Raw genomic sequence first — 21650 nt, forward strand, 5'->3', positions numbered from 1 at the left:
TGCTGCTGTCAGGGGCTGGTGGCAGTCGGGGAATGCAAGCGATGACTAAGGCGGCAGAACCCACTCTGCAGGCAAAGGGGTTGGGGGGGTGGGAGGGGGAGGAAACACATCTGCTCACAGCACAGCAAGGATCACAGGAAAAGCACGGGCTGCACAGTTCAGCATTGTCCCTCCAATGGGAATGGGATGGGGTGCGCTGCTCCAGCCTCCCAGGGTCTGCTCTGTACCCCAGCCCCCATTTCCTGGGGCTTGTCCATGTGTCCTCTTCCAGGAGCAGCTGGGATGGGGTTGGGGGTTCCATCCCCTGCCTGCTCCGCTGCAGCTGCCTGGTGGTGTGCTGCCAGACCTTCATTAAGCCCTCAGAGCTGACAGCCAAGTTGCTCACAGGAGCGCTCCCTGGATGCGTGATGTCAAAAAGACGGGTTCTTGAGTTGCCAGGAACCTGCTTTTTAAGCACTTAAACCTACCCCGGCTCATTGCAGTTGGACCTGGTGAGGGAGCACCCTCCCAAGTGGCTCAAAGGACAGATGGGGGCACTAACATCTATCAAGGGCTGGTGAGGACAGATGGGGGCACTAACATCTATCAAGGGCTGGTGATGTACTCAAGCAGCAGTTTGGGAATCACTAAGGTTCATCCCAGCTGCAGCCACAAGGGGTGTGAGAAGTCTGCCACAGTGACCCTGAGAACCGTTCAAGTGGGAAAAGTAGTCAGGAGTGGAAAGGAGAGGGAGAAAGCGGCTGAGTGGCCCCAAAAAGGGAGACCGCTATTGCTGCCCTCGGCCTGTGGTTGTGAGTCCTCTCCTGGTGTTTAATGTTGCCACCTGCAAAAGAGAATGAGAGAGTAAAACTCTTTCTGGCCTGCAGCCAAGGAGACAGAACAGACACTTGATGGAGCTCGAGTCAAATTTCTGTCAGATCTTTTGCTGATGCGGAGCTCAGCTGCAGAGGCTGTGGTGAGGCTTTGCCTCGGGATCTCCTCTTGGAACTGCTCTAGTTTGTGCAAATGCCGGGTTTTGGGGCTCTGACTGCTGGCATAACCCTATACTGCCGTGGGTACCCTGCTTCGAGCTAGCAACCTCGCAGAGAGCTGTATCTGCTGGATTGTCTGCCAGACAGGGGTTTCTGCACCATGCTCCGGAGCTGGTGTTGACCCCCCACTCCCTGGGATGATCCACGGGCTGGGGAGACCGAGACGTGGCAGCCCACCAGAGAGCCCACGTTTCTGTCTGCATCCTTGTTGCAGTCTGAGGGCTCACGGCCACCAGGTAAAGCAAGCGGGGATGTGCTTCACTGGTGGCAGCTGCATCCAAGCCGAGACGGTCCCAGCATCGTGGAGAATGCACTTCCCAATGGAACAGGGGCCGTTGGTACCTGTTTGTACACTCAGGTCCCACCACACCTTCTGAAGCCGAGTCTCCGTTAGTCGGTGCATCCATCAGACAGGTGATGGTATGTCAGCATCCACCTGAGTGCTGATTTCACCCCTGTGCCACATGCAGGGAAGGAGGATTTTATCAACTAAATATCTTTTTAAAATGCCTCCTGCTTGTTTAATCCCAATTTAATGGGAGATTACATAATCCCTTAATGATATCTAGTATTTAATGGTTGCTGTTCACAGCATAACACTAAAAAAAGAACCCGAATTACATCTCTTTGTCATTTTTATTTCTTCACTACTTGTTCTCTTCCATTAAGCTCTTTATTTATGGTCTGCCCATGATGGCTGTGTCATTGTTGCTATTTTATCTTTTGATAAATCCCCGGAGCGACCAATTTTGTCTTCTGCTCCAGTTCTGCCACCACATACTTTTTGTTTCTTCTTTCTGTGCTTTTTATTTTATTCTCCCCCCCCCCTTTTGCAGTGGAGAGGTAGATCATTTTTAACTGTCCCAGATTACAGTTCAAGGAAGGTGTGAAGTTGAACAAAGGTTTCTCTTCACTTATATTGAACATTACTGACACGTTATTTCTGTAGCAGACTTTGAGTCTTTGATTTTAACCAGCTGCTGTAAATGTACAGAAGTAAACAACAGCACCTATAAACAGTTCAATACAGAAGACTTGATTTAGTACCTTACAAGACAAAGCAATCAATAATCTATTACACATCTAATCACGGCCATGAACAGCCCAGCAGCCCTCTGAGCAGCGTTCCACCAAACGAGAAGGGCAGTGGGAGACCACAGCGAGAGGGACACAAATCACCCAGATTGCAAATGCATCGCTCAGAGTAGGGCTATAAATGCAAATATTCAAATTCAGCAATCACCTCTCGCTACTAGTGAATCACGCTATTGCTATCTGGAGACTAGTTGCTATGGCAGAAAGCTGTAGCGGTGGCAGAAGGCCAAGAATCCCGCCTGTGAAATGTTAACTGAATTTAACTCTTGACTTTTCTCAGACAAGGTTCATTACTTCGTGTGACTGTGTCATATTAAATGAGTGCTTTGTCTGCCCCGGGTACCGGTTTGGAAGGGATCTTATTAATCACCGGGACAGCGAAGCAGGTCAATAACAACCATTTGTCAATAAGGATTTATTTTTTGTACCTTCAAGTCCAATATGTGATAGCTGCAGTTGTGTAAGGGCCCTTCGGCTTTCATTTCTTTTCTTTCTTCTTTTCTTTTGTTTTTGCTAACTCATCTCCTTGCTTTAGGCAAGTTATACCCAGATCACAGCGCCTGGACGCACTCAGAGCATACCCACAGTGCAGGCTGGACGCCGCAACGAGGAGACCCTCTGCTTTGAGCAGTTACAGGCTGGGCACAGACATGCTGCTGCTCCATTTAAGTGACAATGTAGGCTGCTGTCTATAATAGCCACCAGGAATATCAGGAGCTTAGAGACTACAGCAAGGAACAGGTACAAACATCAGAACTACCTACACACAGAATTTAGGCACAAGCTCTTCTTTCAGCTGCCGAAAGATCTGGCTCCCTGCTTAAAGGGTAGCTGCAGGTGTGTGTGCTGCACCTCTGCTTGAAGAGACCACTCCTGTTCAGATGCGCAAATGAGATCTCCCACATTTAGTTATTGGGCCAGATTTGGCAATGTAGGATTACTGAGATGCAAGGAAACACCTAGATTAAACACAATCAAATATTCATGCAATGGTGCTTCTGACATCTTTCCTTTAACATTATGAGGAGCTATTAAGAAGGATGCTCACGTTTAAAGTTAACTGAAAACGGCAGAATAAAGCAGATGGCGTTATTGTGAAGACAGCTATCAAAGAGAACAGCATACAGAGAAGATCTGCAATCCCTAGTTATAAAGACGCAGATTCACAAATTGTGACAATGATTTTTCTCCCACAAACACAACAAAGGCATTACTGTTGCAGTGGGAAAAGTCTTGAATATACATATACAAAATTATAGCGGCGCCTGAGATGGTGACAGTGAAGTTGGGAGGGTTGCTGTACGGGATTCCTGCTCCAGTCTGCACCTCTGGAGTTTTGCCCAGTCCTAAGAGCAGGTTAATAACCACACACCTCTCTAAATTGTTCTGTAGCCTGTAGAACATTTCATGTTCCACCTTCAGAAGTCTCGTTCCGACTTTCAACACTTGTTTTCCTCTATTATACAATTCCATCTCCCAGGAACGATTTTGCAAGGTCAGAGCGCTCTCGCACTCCCCTTCTCAACAGGCTTTTGACTCAGTGCTCAGACCTGAAGGAGTTATTCCAGAGAAGGGAAACACAAAAGCCCTATAACTATGCAACATGCAGTACCCTGCTAGAGAGCACTTCAAAAATGACTTTGCAATATCACCCTTTCTTTGTCATCTTTCATTAACCGTGATTTTGACTGCTGCATCTCCCTTTTTCCTCTCAAGATACACTGATGGTAACGTTTTTTAAAAAAAACAACCCAAATCATATAAGCCACAAGCTCCCAATTTTTTATAAAAATAATGGATCACAGCAATATTTCAGCTTTCTTTTGTAGACACGCATACAGACACCATTTGATGATACAAGTTTTCTTCTTTAACATGGGTCCTTAGATCAAGCCCAGAATATTTACTGTAACTTTGTAGACCACAGATTAAATCTTTGAAATCCAAAGATCCCTCAGGTATAGCAGTGAAAAGCAAGCTTCATTGAAAAAAACAACAAGCAGGAACATTTAAAATGAACCATTTATTAAATCAAACTGTTATTTTAACATTTACTTAAGTTACACAGCTTGTTTAAGTCAAAAGATTTCACAAGGAAAAAAAAAAATTTAAACGTCTATTATGCAGGCAAAAATAGTACCACACAATATGTACCTGTGAGGGAAGAAGGGAAGGGGAATCTCTAAACATTCAAATAAGGCCATAATTATTTAAAAACAACAACAAAACAATAATAAAAACCCCCCAAAGATCCATTTTCCTTTCAGTGTGTTCAGTGCTGCTAACTATATGTACTTTTAGTGTACAGATGTAATCGAGGCAGTGATATCTTGATAGCTAGGTTTAATGTTTTAAAACACTATCAGAAGTGGAATAAGGCTCATTAGTACATACAGCTGCCCTTGGAATGTCAATCTCAGTTGCCTTCATTAACTTAAAATTCACAAAGTGCACAGTTAAGATATGCCAAAAAATTGAAACTGCTACTCTACCAACAGCTGCCCATGCTTAATACTTAGTGGTCTATTGGAACAAAGTATGTTCTTTCAAAAAAGATGTGTAAGAAAAGCCACTGTAAAACATTTAGTTTCAAAGATGCACTAGGAGCTTTTTGTAAACCGAAAAGTAGAAAAACATGGGTTAATTATGTAAAGAAAAGAATACAAAAAACACTAGAAATGACCATCAAATTTTCAAAGAACAAGCACCACAACGGACATTAGCATTCGATTTTGCAGTATACAGCAATGTAATAATTTTACTCTAACCAATCCACTTCATCAAATTCTGAATCATCTTCTGAATCACTGTATTCCACAGCAATGCGACGGGAAAGTATAGTAGCAACATCATTCTCAATGCGCTCATGCTTAGCTTCTTGTTCACGCTGCTCTTCAACTTTGCGTAGCTGAATACCTAAAGAACATCAAATCACAAACATGTTACTCTCCTCCTTTATCATTATGCCAAGTCGTTAGGTCATGATTTACAAAATGCTTTGCAAGCAAAAATGAAGGCTGAGGACATTGTCCTCAGATAGAAGTTCTCTATCAAGTTTTTAAAGAGGAATGTCAGAATTGCAACGGCAGGCTAGATCATCAGTCTTTCTACTGTAATATCCTGCTTCTGATTTCCCATTAAAAACACATTCTCATTTTTAGTACCACTGTAAGTGATTAAGCCGTTTTACTATTTGCATTTCCAAACAATTTTTAGACACTCTCTTCATGGTCTCAAATAGAAGTTATAGCTACTTGAGTATCCCAACATGACAGGATTTCTTGTTACTCAGTTTCGATCACGTAATGATCTGTTTTGGAATAAAGTATGACTTAAAGATCAAACACAAAAGAGAAATTACACATACTGATAGCATGAGAAAGCTAAATTCAGTAACTCAGTTAGAAACACGACAGAGATTATATATTTTGGTGTTATACTCACAACACCACAGACCGACACAGTCTAAAGACGACCTACAACCCGTGCTTAATGGTCTCTGTTGCCAACTGACAGGCAACACAAGCACAGGTCCTTACTGGAATTTAAGCTATTGTAACTTGAGCCTTTGTTTCTCGTGCAAGACTTGGTCAAAAGCTTTTTCAGGAATCACCTATATTATACCAGCAGGCTCTCCTTTATGAAGTTTTTTGCTGACATTGTCTACTAGTGTTCATGCATCACTGTTGTACTCAACTGCTGTTGATGCCTCTTTAGAGTCAATGATGTTATCAATTCGTGATCAATTCACACAAATATTTTGAATTTGTATTATAGCCTCTACTATTTACAGTATTAACAGCCTATACTACAGCCTATCTACTATTTACAGATATTACAGTACCATATAGATTCTGCACTGTGCTGTAGGTGCAGGGGAAAATCACAAGAATGTAGTACAAAATGCATTTGAGAAAGATTATTCGAAGACACCACACAGTCGAACAGCAGCACTCAAAGTGCAGTGGAGATTTTTCTGGCTGTAGGCACATAAGCTAAAAGGTACAGCTTGTACACACAGCCCTGGCCATTCACTCACACTCTGCCAGTGGAGCACCTTGCAATGTAAAGACTGCTCCACTACTGAGTTGAGACTTGTCAAGATCAGCTCTAAGTCTTAAGCAACAATTTCTGAATATCATTTATATGTTGTTGTAATACACGGATATACAATCAAAATTCCAAAGCCAATTGATCTGTTCTGCTTTCATCTAACAGTCTGTGAAAAAAAATGTTTTTGTCTTCTACACAATCTGTAGCTACATTTTAATAGCTATAAAATAGTTACATTTTCAGGTAAACAGAAATGAAGAGATATTCTCCACAGATCATCTATAAACATATGTACTTTTTAAAAAAAAAAAAAAAAAATCTAACTTCCACAGAGAACCAGTTTTGCCACCCAAGCTAAACATCTGATAAGTGCAGTTACAAATTAAAAAAAGCCTGTCTACTTGGCAATGCATACACTGTAGAGAATAGGAAACAGAAACAGACTTAAGATGCATCCCTCTAAACTAACTTCTTACACATGTGAAATCAAAAAACATCTCTCAAAGCTAATGTGTATTTAGCAAGTTCCTGAGACCATTCTTTTTGCCCCTTAATAGCCAAACATTACCTTTCCGTATTGCTTCCAGCAGAACGCTTCTAGCATCACTGATTACAGGAAGAGTTGAAGGATGGCGTTTGGGTTCAGGAGCAGGAATCACTTGGGATGGTGGAGATGGAGGCATTAGGGGTGCATGAGGTGCAGGGACAATGGTTGTGGGAGGAGGATGCAGAACAGGAGGAGGGTGAGAAAGGGCTGCAACTGTGACAGGGGAGGAAGGTCGAATGCCTGGAGGAGGCAAGGGAGGAGGTGGGGGTGGTGGAGGAAGTCCCTGTACTTCAGCTTGTGGAGGAACTGGGTGAACGGGTACAGCTTCGCACACTTGGGCAGCTCTAGTGACAGGAGGAGAGGGTTGTGCTAGGGGAGGAGCAATTGGAGGTGGAGCTGGATGTAGGACTCCAGGAGCTATCTGGAGAGGAGCTGGTGGAGGTGGCACAGCTGGGGCCTGCAGAGCAGCTGTGGGAGGGGGTGGGGGTGGTGGGACCGGGGGTGGAGGGGTGGAATTCATTGCAGCTCTTAATGATGAAGTTGACAAAGCAGATGGAAGAGGTGGTGGTGGTGGAGGAGGAGGAGTGGGGCTCACAAACACTGGTGTTCTGCCTGTTGCTGGTGACTGAGGACGATTTTCTACCAAGCCAGTAGTAGAACTGAAATATTCAATAACAGGACAAAGTTGTTATTAGAGCTGGAGAGTGGAAAAAATAGTAATAGATTCATTTCTGCAACTTAAGAATATTGAACGCTGGGCATTAAAGAGCATTACGTACTATGATGATTTCAAGGTATTCATACCTCATACACGAGGAAATCTAATTCTCAGTATGGAGTATGCATCAGTCTTCCAACAGACCTTTGCTCAAATTCAGCTATTAACCGAGTTTATGCTTTTATACAAACCTGCATCTTTATCAAAGGTTTCCTATACTCATATAATTCTCCCCTTCCATCCCTAAGTAAAACCAAATTATTTTTCTGAAGAGAGGGAACTAGTGGTTGATTAACTGCTTCGATTCACAGAACTTTAAAAGCAAAACAAAACAGTACAAGCAATAAGGATGAGTTACATTTGAAATACATACTTAAGGGTTCATGACAGGGTGAGTGAGGCTAATATCAAAGGTCATCAATTCTATGTACAGAGACGTATATTTATATGCTAGATATTCATTATAGTGCAATGAATAGGTGAATTCAAGAAAACAAAAGGGAACAGTAAAATTATTTTCCTGAAAGACCACTAGAGGATTTCTTTCAGCTGTTGTGGAAAATTAATCTCCTGAACAGTAAAAAGACATTCTTTTCAAGAGACTAACATCCTGCTGTTGTAAGAACCATGTCAGGATTAATTGTCCTCTATTCCAAGTTGTATATACCCGACCAGAAAGTTAAGATTTTGGGTATAAAACAACAGGGGAGTGACAACCAGAGCCTCACTACAGAAAATACTCTAAGTACATATCCAGTTCCGGAAAGACACAGAGAAATAAAAAATAAAAACACTTGGGAAATTAAAAAATAAAAAGCAGTTGTAATTTATCAAATGTGATGAATATATAGTTTTGACAGCTGCCTGTCTTACTGTGATACATTCTTCTTTTCATGTTGGCTGAAACACAGCTCAGTAGTACAAATTTCAGATTTCCCAATTTCCAAAATTCCAAAGCTAAATCCTGAGATTTCAACATCTTTCACAGAAATAATTTTTCATACAGCTTTTTGTCTTGCCATTTAATTTAGAAGGTGACACAGTTACAAGGCTAATGGCAAGGTGATGCCTGTCTCCACAATGGCACCCTACGGGGGTTTAGACTCTGACCCTTATCTCCAACCCTGGCATGGCCCTGCAGCTGCAGATGCGTCAGGGCTGTGGACTGACGTACCCCTAGGATGTGTGTACTGCCTGGGCTGCATGGAAATACTACTAGTGGACATTTAGGGGGATGGTGGAAAACTTAAAACTCTCCAATAAATCTGCATGTTGCTTGACCACTTCGTACCTAACACAAGGAGGCACAGGCTTCACCTCTCCTGCTCCATGCATTGGAGGTGGCGGTGGTGGTTCATGTGGTCTGACCAACACTCGCTCCTCGGCCCTGTTCAGAAGTTCAGACATCTGACTATAGGGCAATGCAGAAAGCGAGTACGATCCATCCAAATGGTCCACGTATGCTTGAGATCTGTAGGAAAACAGTGAAAAGTGATCCAATATAAGCTTTAGTAAAAGTAAGTATTAGTGTCCTCAGCTAATGTTCTATACTTCAGTTTGATTTCTGAATTCAAGTATCTTCTCTGCACCACTGTTGTATATTGTACTTCACAGCTTTTTAATAATTTATCTCACTTTCCATACAATTGCTTCTAGCAGCTCAAGGGTTTAATGCTTTTGACAGGTCTATCAGACAATTTCTACAGTACGTGTGTGATCTTAGTGTTTATTAGTCACATTATTTTGAGTTAAGTAAATGTAGCAATAAAAGCAGAAATATACACATATACCAGCGTGTATTATGAAAGGTATTATACTCAGTAATAGTTTCTACTCCTCAGTCCCTGCATATATGCAACCATATTCTTTTATAACATTCACGAAACACCCATACATGTTAGAACAGTAGAATTTACAACTGAGTAATTTAGCTGAACTTGTCAGAGGATCTATATTCCAACAGAGAGAACCCACTACTTTAGACCTAATACTGTAGCAATACAACAGATATAAGGAAGATAATCTAAATATCTACTATCAAGTAGTAGCAGCAAAGAAAGATAATTACAGCTTAAAATGATTCACCTTCCTTGTTAATGACAACTTTAGACACACCTTGAGGACCTGATCAGTTAAGAAATTTTAATTAGCTTCTCAAAGATTTCTAAAAATTTCTATATTAAGTTCAGAGGAAATGTGTTTGCAGAAATTTCCAACAAGTAAAGCAGTACTCAAAGTCTTCTGCATACTATCACTACTGTAGTATCTAACCTATTAAATTATTGGGGGGCAAAGTCTTACTCTGTTATTCAAAAGCACGGGGCTGTTCTGTATCTGAATGACACGCTCTGCACGTGTAGTGGTCCCAACCACTACAGCGTTATTCATAACTGCATTGCTGGTACTGAGAGAATCAAAGTTTAGGTCAGGGTCCTGGAATCAAAAGGAGTCCTGGAACAAGTGTGTCTTAATGTGGAATCTGCCAACAGAAGGATGGCAGGAAGCAGATGTTTCTGCCAACGACACAAAGGTTAAGATACTATAAAGTTGTTCCCAGAAAAATGCTAATCGCCATAACTTCAGTTGTATCTTACTGACTGAAATGCACCAAGCCCATTTTTTACTTTCTAAATTCAGAGTGCTAATTTTTTTACAAACAGGTTTCCATTTTTCAGACAGAAAACACCATCTCCTAGAGTTGTTATAATTATCCACTGTCACTATTACGTTTGGTTGTCTTATGGTGCTTTTGGCCAGTGAAGGATAGGGGAAAAAAATTAACTGTTTTTTTGGAGGACAATGAATGTTTTTTAATTAACAGAAAATCTAACAAGCAAGCCAAAAGCACACCACCAAAACTCCTAATATTAATTGTCACACCTCTTTCCTATCAGCTCAGTTGTTTCTGCACAAACACCAGAAGAGTAAAAACAGCAGGTGTTTACCATGTTTACCATGTTTTTACCACCAACACATGCATGCTATGAAATGAGAATCCAACAGGTTAGATTCTGTAATAGGCTATAACCAGAAACATCAATCAAATCTTGGATTTGCTCAAGAGTAAAGAGAAGCTCATTGATCTCATCTGAGTTCCAAGTGGACATTTGCTCACATCACACCCACCATATAGTCTTGGCAGTGTCTGCTAAAGAAAAATCAAGACTGGAATAATAGGGATTTTGTAGGTCAAGATTGGAATGTAGTGACACACCTGGGGGCAAGTTTGCAACAGTGACACTACAACTTCTTCAAGCTGCAGACGACAACACATCCTCAAGAATACACACTACTCTTAAAAATAACAAGATAATAACTACTCCTTTAAGGACACACTAAGTATTTCAAAACTGAGTTTTGATTGAGCTAAATCAATGATTTCCAGTGCACTTCAAGAACAGCAGTAGCATCTCATCATTTACCATTTCTCAAGCATGTTCACTATGTAGTATGAATGTCTGTACTTAATAAAGGATAGAAAAAATAAAAAGAAACCTTGATTCGAAATGTGAAGCTGGGCCATTAGCAACTTCAATGTGCTTATGTAAGAGGTTAGCATCATCTTCTGCGAGCTCTGGACCTTGGGCTAACTTCTGCCACTCTCTCCGTCTGTCGTGAGGTGCCCTTGGCACTTTTTCTGGTTCATGAGGCCGATCTAGATTTTTCTGCTGTAAGAGAGTTGTGCAAACAAAACTGACAACTGAGGCAATGTTTTTTAATTAGTTGCATTTAATCATTAGCCACAAAATAATGAAAACCAATCCTAAATCAAGCGCAAGAAAAATTTACTTTCAGTCTAAGTATGACACGTAAACCAAAAAGACTTCAAAGAGGCAGAAACTTCAGTCTAGTGGAAAATTAGCTGAATAATACAGTGAAAAATAACTGTATAAGTAGCTTTTTATTCTAAGTCTGAAATGAAATTATAAATCTGACACTTATATTTAATGTCTCTATGTATGAAATATACAGAATAAAGGTGAAACAAAAAGGTAGCATTACATTTGCAAAAGTTTGTTTAATTTTAAGAAAATACAAAGTGCTTTATTCCTACTAATTTCTTCCTAGTTTAGAGTAAATATATTTACTAGAGTGTCATTCAAGCTTTTTCACCTGTAAGATAGCCAGAATACTGTATTATAAAAAAGTGTTCCAGTGAAATTTTTTATTCTTGCTGTATTCCTCCTTTTTTCTCCTTTTTGAGTCATTGCTAGAGGACTTACAAGCTTTGGCAAACCTGCTGTTAAATACTTTTAGACAGCATGAAAGCTCTAGGCTCTTTCATATTATTTTTTTTATTTAATGCAAGTAGTTTTAGTTGAATTAAGATGACTGTAAAGTTTGGATTGTTATTAATTGCATAACCAAAAAAATACCATATCTGCAAGCAAACCCTTTCCAGCAAAAAATAACCAGAAGCCATATAAAGCTAACATACATACCTTCTGCTTCCTCTTTTCTTTTCTTTTGTCCTCGGTGTCCTGCAACATTTTTTCCTTCCACAGATCAAAGAAGTATGAAGGATTGGTATAAAACTTCAAACCCTCTTTTCCATCATCCCTGAAATACAATGATGCAAACAGGGAATACTATTTATTTAACAACACATGAATCCAAACATTAAGGTAAAGGAAAGGCATATTAAGGAATACCTAGTATCTCAGACCCTGAAATATTTAGTGAAGAACATTAAAAAGATGAACATTGACCTCCTGTGCCATCATTTTTTACTATCTTTCCTTGTATTCAAGGTCCTGATTTTAGAAAAGTAACCGTAACACAAGCTGTAGATAAAAAAAGAGCATCATAAATCAGAGAAGTCCCATTCCAAAGACTTGAATCTTGCTTTTAAAATAGCGAGCAAATTTGTGTGGCTGCTTGTGTCCAACTATTGATTCAAATTGACTTTGGGTCAGCAAACAACATTCATTTCCATTGAAGACCTTTCTTCCTACATACTTAACTGCTCATTTTCTTCACTTCACATCCAACATTTATTCACAGTTTAATAAACACAGATAATAAAAACGGCTTTTTCTTACCAGTTACACTGGGGTAAAATTTGAGTAAAGTGCAGTAAAGTTTTAATGCTTATAATGTCCTCTGCTGCCTGTATTCCTCCACCAGCTTCACAGTTTTCTAGTGTGGCTCCTTCAATATTCAAATGCTACTCAACATGAGCAAGGTGCCTGGATATAGCATCTCTATTACATAAAATAAGCTAGAAAATTGTTTTAATTAATTTTATTTTACTAACCTGTAAGGGGTGAGAATGTTAAGTGGAGGAGGTTGTTCACAAATGTCATAAGTTTCTTGCAAAGGAATAGGCAGAGTTTTGCGGTCAAACAGCTGTTGATCTTGAATTGTGGAACTCCGGAAAGCTTTCCTCATTGTAATGTCCTGCAGTGACACTGAAAGGGGATATTGCCATTTAAAAAAACCACCAAAGACAGTTTATTTGGATTAATCTGGAATTGCTTAATGCTGGTTAGAATACAAATATTAAGCATTACTACTAGTATCTTATGCATTTTACAGCAAACATAAATTCATCTAGCACTATTGCCACAGCAAGATATTGTCAGATTATGTGAAAAATATGCTTGTAATGTTCTAGCACGTTATCCTCTATTTAGCTTCACAGGGAATTTGTGCTCACCTTGATAGGTATCAGAACTCTGTCTCTCCAGATCAGTTCAACAAATTGCTTACTGTAGCCATAAATCATCATTCCGTAGTTCAAAAGTACCTATAACATTTACCAAGTCCATTTCACAATCCTCTTGGTACTGAAAATTATTCTCTATCTTCAGGTATACCTTTTGCCTTTATACCATAAGCAAGCCAAACTTTGCATTCCTCGCATGGAGGCAGCAGTTCCGCTGAAAGCCCACCGAGATGCCAAACCAGGAAACCATTTAAGCTTATCAGAGAATCATAGGATGGTTTGGGTTGGAAAGGACCTTAAAGATCACATTACCTGAGGAGAAGGGCTCTGTAATCCTTCTTGATCACAGACTCTAGAGACTGTCAGGTGAGCAAATGAGTGCCTCCATACCTTTCAAAAGAGAAGTGTCTACTACTAGCACCTGCTGCCTTTTCTTAGTTGCACTGGTTGTTATATGGGGAGCAGATGGGGCTGCCTTACTCAGCTCCAGCATCTCTCTCCATGTGACTGGTCTTTACTCTTCAGTCTGCAAAGCGGTGAAGCGGTTCTGCAAGGGCTTCGGGGGAAGCCTTTCCCTCCTGCTTGTCCTTGCCATTACAGGCTTCTGTTCTTCTGCATTATTGGCCCCCAACCCTTCTGTCTGTGCTGGAGGGCAAATCTTCTGTTGTTTGTCTGTGGGTCCACTGCAGACTGTGCTTGGAACCAGTTGTCTTATGCTTATGCATATCAGCATATCTTATGCTACTGGTATCAGTGAGTTTTAATGGGAGCTGATATGTTCCAACACATGAAACTAGTATAATGGTTTTTAATCAGACTGTATAATCAACGTGAAACTTCTCTGTTTAATTCAGGTGAGACACCTTGAGTTTTTAAGCACAATAGTTAGGAAAAATCCATTATCTTTATGTAAGATTCAAAGGAAAGTAACACTAGGTGAACACAATAGATTAAAGAGTGATTTGAAATATACTGATTTACTGCTGTTAAAGCTCATATATCTTCTCCTATTTCCCAATCATTAACATTTAGAAAAAGACTGCAATTGATGAAACTTGCATTTTTTATGCTGTAGACAGTGTACCTGTTCTGTCTCATATTTCTCTCCCTCCCTGATCTTCAGTTACTTCATCTGTGAAGTCCAGGTATGCCTCAAGACTAACTTTGCAGTCAGTGTCAGACTTTCACTAAATAAAAGCAGCCCTTTTAATTGCCTTGGGCTTTTTTAAATATTTTTTTTAAAATCACAAACAATACTAAAAATATAGTTTTAAGACCTGCTAGCAGAGGATATTTTCAGCACATGCATTTTATGTGTAATTACGTTTATTTTATACAAACAGGCTGATAGTAGTGCCCCTTTACTCAAGATGAGAGGGCATCACTCACTAGGGCCTTCAGCAAAAATTTTTTAAAAGAGTATATCTGTTTAAGCTGAAAGCTGTATTTTACTCTGGTGCCTGTAACACAGACAAGTATATCTACATACAAACACACACCCACAGAGCTGGATTTCTATTGTGTAATCACAAAGCAGCAGAAGGCAGGATTTTTTCCAGAGGGCTTGAACATTCCTGGAATGTTCTATCTTCTTACTGAAGAGTATCGGCAGCATCCTTTGTGAGGCTAAAGATGGGATTTATTTGATTTTCAAGTTTGGCTTTTGAAGTTTATTACAGTTGGCAAGACTCTGTGTTCCTAGAGAAGCTTTATCCTTTTTACCCTTAGGTTCTATTTCATTAGTGTCTTTTATTCTTTTTAATACCTTTAATTAGCTGCTCAGATGCCTTTTTAAGTGTGTGAGAAAAGTATTATAATGTATGAATATCAGATAGGAGTCTCAATTTCTGCAGGTATTTTTGCACTCAGAAATAACTGTATATATTTTGTATCTGTCATGAAGTACAGGTTGTTATTTGCTGGCAGAAGTTCACAATTAAAAGAACTGGGGTTTACCTCATCTAGAAACCTAGTCTTAGATTCTTTTCTACTTCATCTGTTTTTCCTTTGGGTTGTTGGTTTTATGAATCTCACCAAATGTACTTGTTCAGAAGTTGCTCATCAATCCTTCAAGTCTTTAAACTGTCTGTCACTTACTGGAGACTATGCCAACAACAAAAAAAAATAGCATACTTCTCTTTGGACTGGTGTACAATCTGAAGGCAATGAAGTAAATTAATTTATTCCAATAAATACAGTTCTTTAATATTAAAATGCTCACAGACTATGTGACACCATATTATCAAGATGTATGTTGTTGTATAAACTCTTTATTAGCATTCCTTAATCTTGTGAGTGAGCAAATATAGCCAGTCTAATTAATAATCTCCATTTTCTTATTTAAATCTCCACTTCTTGTAAACATGTATGGGGATAACACACCTGAGGATAATCAATCAATCCCCAATAATAAGCATAGATTACTTTCTCTCTGAAACTAAGCTACAAAGCAAAGGTCTTAATAGAAAACATAGATTGTGGAATTTCAAACAGCTAACAGCATTTCCTGTGCTGATATCCAGTGACCAGCGTTCACTGAAAAGCATGGCATTATTTAAAACAACCGACTATATTAGGACAACATTGCTAAGGAAATGAAAGGATGTGGCACACAAAATACTGAGAATCATGACAGCAATATAACTTGCCTAGTGACAGGGATGAGGTAAATCCCATGTTGCAAGCACATTGTAATCCTGGGCTGTGCACGGTTTGGCTTACAAAGCCATTTGTTTAGCTTGCCAGCTGGCTGAGAAACAGAAGCCCTGCATGGCTTGCCACCTTAGGGGGGTAATAGGTGAAAACCTGGCTGGTTATCCAGCCACTTAGCTTTGGCTCATTGACAAACTGGCACAACAAGAGGACAGGTCAAACAAATTGGATGCATGAATTCAAGTGCGAGAAGAGACAAGACACTCCTCCAAGGAGGAATCGGAAATGCTGCAGAGTTTTGACTTGATGCTGATAAATTTAAGCTTCCAGTTGTCTAATTCCTAACAAGCACCAGAACCTTCTTATAGCCTAAGATCCTCAATTTCATATGGATACACTTTCCTGAAAGTACTTTTGTATACTGAAATGAACAAAATATGTGGTATTAAATAATTTCCTTAAATGTTGAGATGGTCACAATTTAAGTCAAAAATTCATTCAACAATCTGAATAAGTGCCAGTTTATCTTTACTGTGTCTGTTGTTCAGATGGTACAGAAAGACCTATGATATCAGCCAGTCTAGCTTTCTCTACAGTACAATGTTTTCTACATAATTAAAAACTATCTCTGTTAGAAAGCTAAACTGCTAACATTTTGTACATGTGGTTTTGAAAAAGAGATGTCAGTCCATTTTTATTCGTAATCAACAATGAACTGGAGGAAAAAAAGGTATTTGAATTGCACTCATAAAATAAAATAACTGGGTTTCTTTTGGGCTGAACTAGACATTAAATAAAAGAACACGTCATTAATATATACACATAATAACATTTTACCTCCTATTAAGCCTTTCATTAAACTGCAATCCCCAATCTGTAGTAAAAGTCAGGTATGGAGCACATCAGTGTATTGACAGAGAGTACCTACTTTTAAATTTCAACAATATTAAGTATTACATTTTATTTTACCTCACCAGAAGAAAAAAAACTGTTACTAGATTATTTTTTTTTTCTTTTAAACTCACTCCAGTGTACAATTTGGTTCTGGGCCAAAAGATACCGTTCTCCTAAAGGTGGTAAATAAACAAATAATACATATTCCTTTTTTAAAAGCTTGCTCTCTCAACACTTTCTGCAGAATTTCATCCTGACCACTTTTAAGACCATCAACTCTTGAATGCCACAGCTATGACTCCTTGCAGACCTAACGACTATGGGAAATTATACACAACTCAATGGACTCGGCTGCCCACAACTCCCTTTCTCTGTTCAAAATCTTAGCCAGTGATTTGAAAATTGCAGGGAATAAAGAATGACAATATCAAATGAACAACTTCATCATGAGATTCCAATTAAAGGTAATTGGGGGGCGGGGAGGTTGAAAATTCTCTTCAGATAAAGATTTGTGTGATTCAGTTCCTCAAGACCGCAATCTTGAAGTGTGATTTCTACTAGAATTTATTTTTTTTTTTAATGATTATCCCCCTTCAACAATGCCTAGAATCACACACATACTAGGTTTCTCTGCCATCAGACTGGTCACTGCAGATTTAATAGTTGCTAAGCAGATGGATGACTTCTCCAGAACAGAAACTACTCTCCTTTGGGCTTGTCCCCAACACAAGGGATTCAAATTTTCTGAAATATTGATTTTTAAAAAATCCAAAACAGCTCAAGCAATGTGTGGATAGCGAATGTGTATAGTTTAACTACTACAGGTAAACAAAGAGAAGATGTAAATATTAGAGCAATTATACTAAGAGGACGCAGAAGCTGCTTTAAATGCAGCACGTAGAACCAGGGAGCCTCGAGCAGCCCATCAGGGAAGATGTAAATCACCCAGCTGCATCAAGCAGCAAATCTGCTGGTGAGTTCTCAACAAAACCACCCCATTATTTAGCAAATGAGATTTTGTCCAAATCGCTCCTTTTATATACAAAATACAAATTATGCAATATCATGGCTTTACCATTGAACTACTAAGCCTTGGACACACTAGTTTAAAACTGATTTACTTACTCAATAACCTACAAATTTAATTGAGGGCTAAGAAAATTGGAAGAAAAAGCACAGAGAGCAGTTGGAGCTCAGCCCATCTGAGCAGATCTTTGAGAGGGAGACGCACTCAAATCCAACTTTCATTAAGTGGAGACATGCCAGGAAAAGTGACCTGCTATGCAATTTAATTTAACAGTCCTTTTCTTTATTTGACTTTGGGGGTACAAAAATCTTACGAATGAATTGACAACGGTGTTATTCTCCACATTAACATATTACTCGTGGAGGTCATGACCCAATTTTCATCTGCTCCCTGTTCATAACTTTGATTACCTTTATACTCAAGTCACGAAATTCCTCTTCAGAGGCTAGAGACGGCAAGTGAGCTGCCCCTTAAAATAGGATTTACTACCCTTTCCTTCCAAGTCTCACAATGGGCTGAGTATCCTGATTTGAAACTTGACTGATTATCCCATTTTCAGAAGTATACAGACCACAATTAGCTGTCAAGCTTTTTAGGTTTCTCCCCACCAGATGCCACCTTTTTGGCCTCTAGCAAACCCTCCAATCTCTCCTTAGCATTAATCCAACACAACTCCTGAACTTCCGTCCTTTTTATGACAAGGCAGTATTTCTAGAATGCATAGGAAAAAACAAGCACAGGTATTCAAAGCCAGAAACCTCCTGAAATACAGTTCATACTGTATTACTGCACTGAAGTATGCCAGGCTGCTCACCCATAGCACTTCTGCCATTAAGATTTTTAAGTTGCTTGTCACAGTTGTAACAGATACGCTGTAGAAATCAAGAATTTGATAGATTGCCTTTGAGATTAAATTTCTCTCCAGTCTGAGATTTATATGGAATTAGGCAGTTCATGTTAAAGAACCACTAAATTAATACCAAAATATGCAACAAAACTCTTAGCTTATGAATTCTCCTTGTGCCATGATATCATTTGAGTGACACACAACTACTTTCTAATACTTCATTACACTGTACATCCGAGCTGTACTGTGTCAGCATTGCAAAAAAGAACAACATAAAAGCTAAAATGAATTTTATTTTAAAAACTGTCAGATTTCTACAGATAAGAAATTATTTACCTACAGTAGTACTTCAAGCTCAATGACACAAATAAATTCACAAAAAAATGGTAAACTAACAAAAATCTATTATTATACTTACAAAATTTGCATGTATGGAGAGAATTAGTAACATTATTTATAAAGTAAATACTGGAATTAAAAATGGTTGCAAAGAAACTATACTCTTAGGGTTTATTTTCTGACCTGTGGGGATATCTTCTTTGCAGGGCTACTGAAATCATCAACCTTAGTTCACCTCCATAGCAAGACTCTGTTTTCCCATTTTACTTTTTAGCTAAGCCTCTTCTAACTCTCTGAACTTAACAGCATGTTGTGCAGAAAACCACAACATACATATAGGCTAGCTTCCTATACAATTAAAATAAAGTTCAGTTTAGTGAAGGAAAGCAGAGGATTTATTTTCGTCTGCGTGCAAGTTTAGTATTTCTTCTGAGGGAAAAAACCCCACATGTATGTAAAAAAGAATAAAAGTATGTAAAAAAAATCAATTACAATATTAAATTACTAATTCTGTGAAATCAAGAATTTGAAAACAGTGTAATAATTCAAACTAAATTGAGTTCACATCAATTCTTCTGTGACAGAAAGATTGTGTACCAGGACTTAGTTCCTCTAGGATACAATCCTAACCTTGGTTTCATTTGGTTTTATTCTTTCACAGGGATATTGTAGTAATTCAAAATGAGAAAACACACAGAGTATTAGAAAAAAAAAAAAAAATCAGAGCTTTTTATTGCTTTGACTCTACCAGAAACACCTTGTCAAGTATCTGCATCTTGTTCAATGAATCTTCACTTGGGCTGGTTTTGTTCATGCCACTTAGCTTTAAATGAATCTTAATTTCTTCCTCTTGTGTAATAGCACGGGCCCAAAGGAAGACATTAAATCTTCCATTACGGCCTGCTGGCAAAGAACTAGCAAATGAGACTCATTTTACAAGTAGAGCCCATTTTACACATGCTGTTAGCCAAGCAGAAGTACTGAAATTTGCTTAGTTTTTGCAGAGAGGGTTAAAAAAGGCAAGAAAGGTAAATCCAAATGTTTTCCCCACACTTTCCTGCGTTAACATCCTCCAGCTATTCTAGCCCAGATCAGGACTAAAACAAACCAATTTCTGATTAATTTCTAAATTTCAAGCCCAAAACAGGATACTGAAGGAGAAAGAGTTTCCAAATCCCTAATTTTTAAGGAACTATAGTATTGAATTTCCTCTCATCTCTTTTGTCCTCATCTGGTGACTCATTCTGGGCAGACGTTTGTGAATAAGGAACACAGGGTATGGCTCAAGAACTGGATATTCTTAGCTTAATAAAAACAGTCATTTAACAGTTCCTGACACTGAGGACTGCATGTGTTCCTCTGAAGTACTAGCAGTCTCTTGCTGGTCTATGGCGTGAGAGACAAATCCAGGGTATCAGATTTGAATCACACTTAGCCACTCTGGACTTGATCAAGTAGACCTCTTTTCAGCCCTGTTTTCTTTAATTGCAGTGTCTGTCCCTTTCTTTAGCTATACAGTTTAGCAAACACTACAGTATACACAGTACTGTGAAAAGTTATTGATCCGGTGCATTTGGGACTACATACTATTTAGAAATATTTCTAGCAATTCTCTAACATCGAATAGTTATGGATATTTAGTATTGGAACCTACAGCCAAACTTGTCAAAGGCCATTTACACAGGAAAGTACAATTTTGCATCTTGCTATCCTGTAACAACCTTAGATGGTTTAACTCAATGAGTTAAAATGGTCTCTCCATTTTCCTGAAAGGTAGCCTGTGAATGGTAGCCATACTAGATATGCCGTATCAACATATATCCCACCCTGATTTAAACCAAAAACTACACTGTCAAGGGTAAACACAGAAATGACGTTAAGACTGCAGTATTACAGTTCTTACAAGATTACAATTGCTGAAAATTTATTACTGTACACAGAAAGGATTTTTGTCATTACCCAATAATCGTAAACATGTATTTTATTAGAAAAAGAGGTGTATGTGTATGATTTCCGCTCAGTTGTCAAGAGTCTTGGAAAATCCCATTAATGTAAGAATTCCCCTAGGCAAGTCACGATTTCGTGGAAAATCTGCTAGTAGCTGTGAACAGCTGTCTTTCGAAACCTGCTCTAAAATCAATGTCACGCAAAGTACAGAATCAAAACTTCCATAGCTTAATTTTGCTATTAGTGAAATTTCGACATCGGTAACTAAACATAGCCTGAAGGCCATGCTCCTGGTTTGACACTTCATTTTTCCTGAATGACACACAACTGCTATAGCCAAAAATTCAGAACTGAAACAGCTTTCTATACTTTAAAATTGGATCACACAAGCAATCTGAAGTTATTTTTCATAATAGGATGTTGCTCTACTTTCTAGGTCTTTCTAGGTCTTAGCCATATAGTCCCTAAAACTGTTTGGGATTACAAGACCTTTCATAGTTTCACCTGTAACGAACAGATATCCAGGAAGGCAAAAAAGCTTCATAGCATTTACATATTAGGTGGTCATTGCTCCTATAGTCATCACAAAGCCTGTGCATCACTTAAATCCCACACAACTTCTATCTCACAGGCATAAGCCATACCCTATTGACTTTTGGAAGTACTTTTTTTTCTCAGTGCTAACCAATATTTTCAGTACTTAAAGCTATTTAGGAAGAATCCAAGGGAATATATAGTGTCAATAAATTGAGCTATACAGCTATAACTTCATACAGAATGTAAGATGGTAACAAGTCAAATGCAAAACCCTACTTGGACAAATGGGAATTAG

General features: G+C 38.9%; 1 protein-coding gene across 1 annotated transcript in view; it reads right to left on the reverse strand.

Moving 5' to 3' along the window:
- Positions 1-4884: 4884 nt before the first annotated feature.
- The window catches only part of WASF1 (WASP family member 1), a 29948-nt gene continuing 13182 nt past the window's right edge, over positions 4885-21650 (reverse strand). The window contains exons 3-8 of the mRNA XM_074150581.1: positions 12702-12855; positions 11887-12004; positions 10940-11112; positions 8736-8915; positions 6748-7385; positions 4885-5042 (exon numbers count right to left, since the gene is read on the reverse strand). Of these exons, the coding sequence (XP_074006682.1) occupies positions 4885-5042; positions 6748-7385; positions 8736-8915; positions 10940-11112; positions 11887-12004; positions 12702-12855 (1421 nt within the window). The remainder of the gene's footprint in view (positions 5043-6747; positions 7386-8735; positions 8916-10939; positions 11113-11886; positions 12005-12701; positions 12856-21650) is intronic.

This window comes from Numenius arquata, chromosome 7 (assembly GCF_964106895.1).
Source record: "Numenius arquata chromosome 7, bNumArq3.hap1.1, whole genome shotgun sequence".
Lineage (NCBI taxonomy): Eukaryota > Metazoa > Chordata > Aves > Charadriiformes > Scolopacidae > Numenius > Numenius arquata.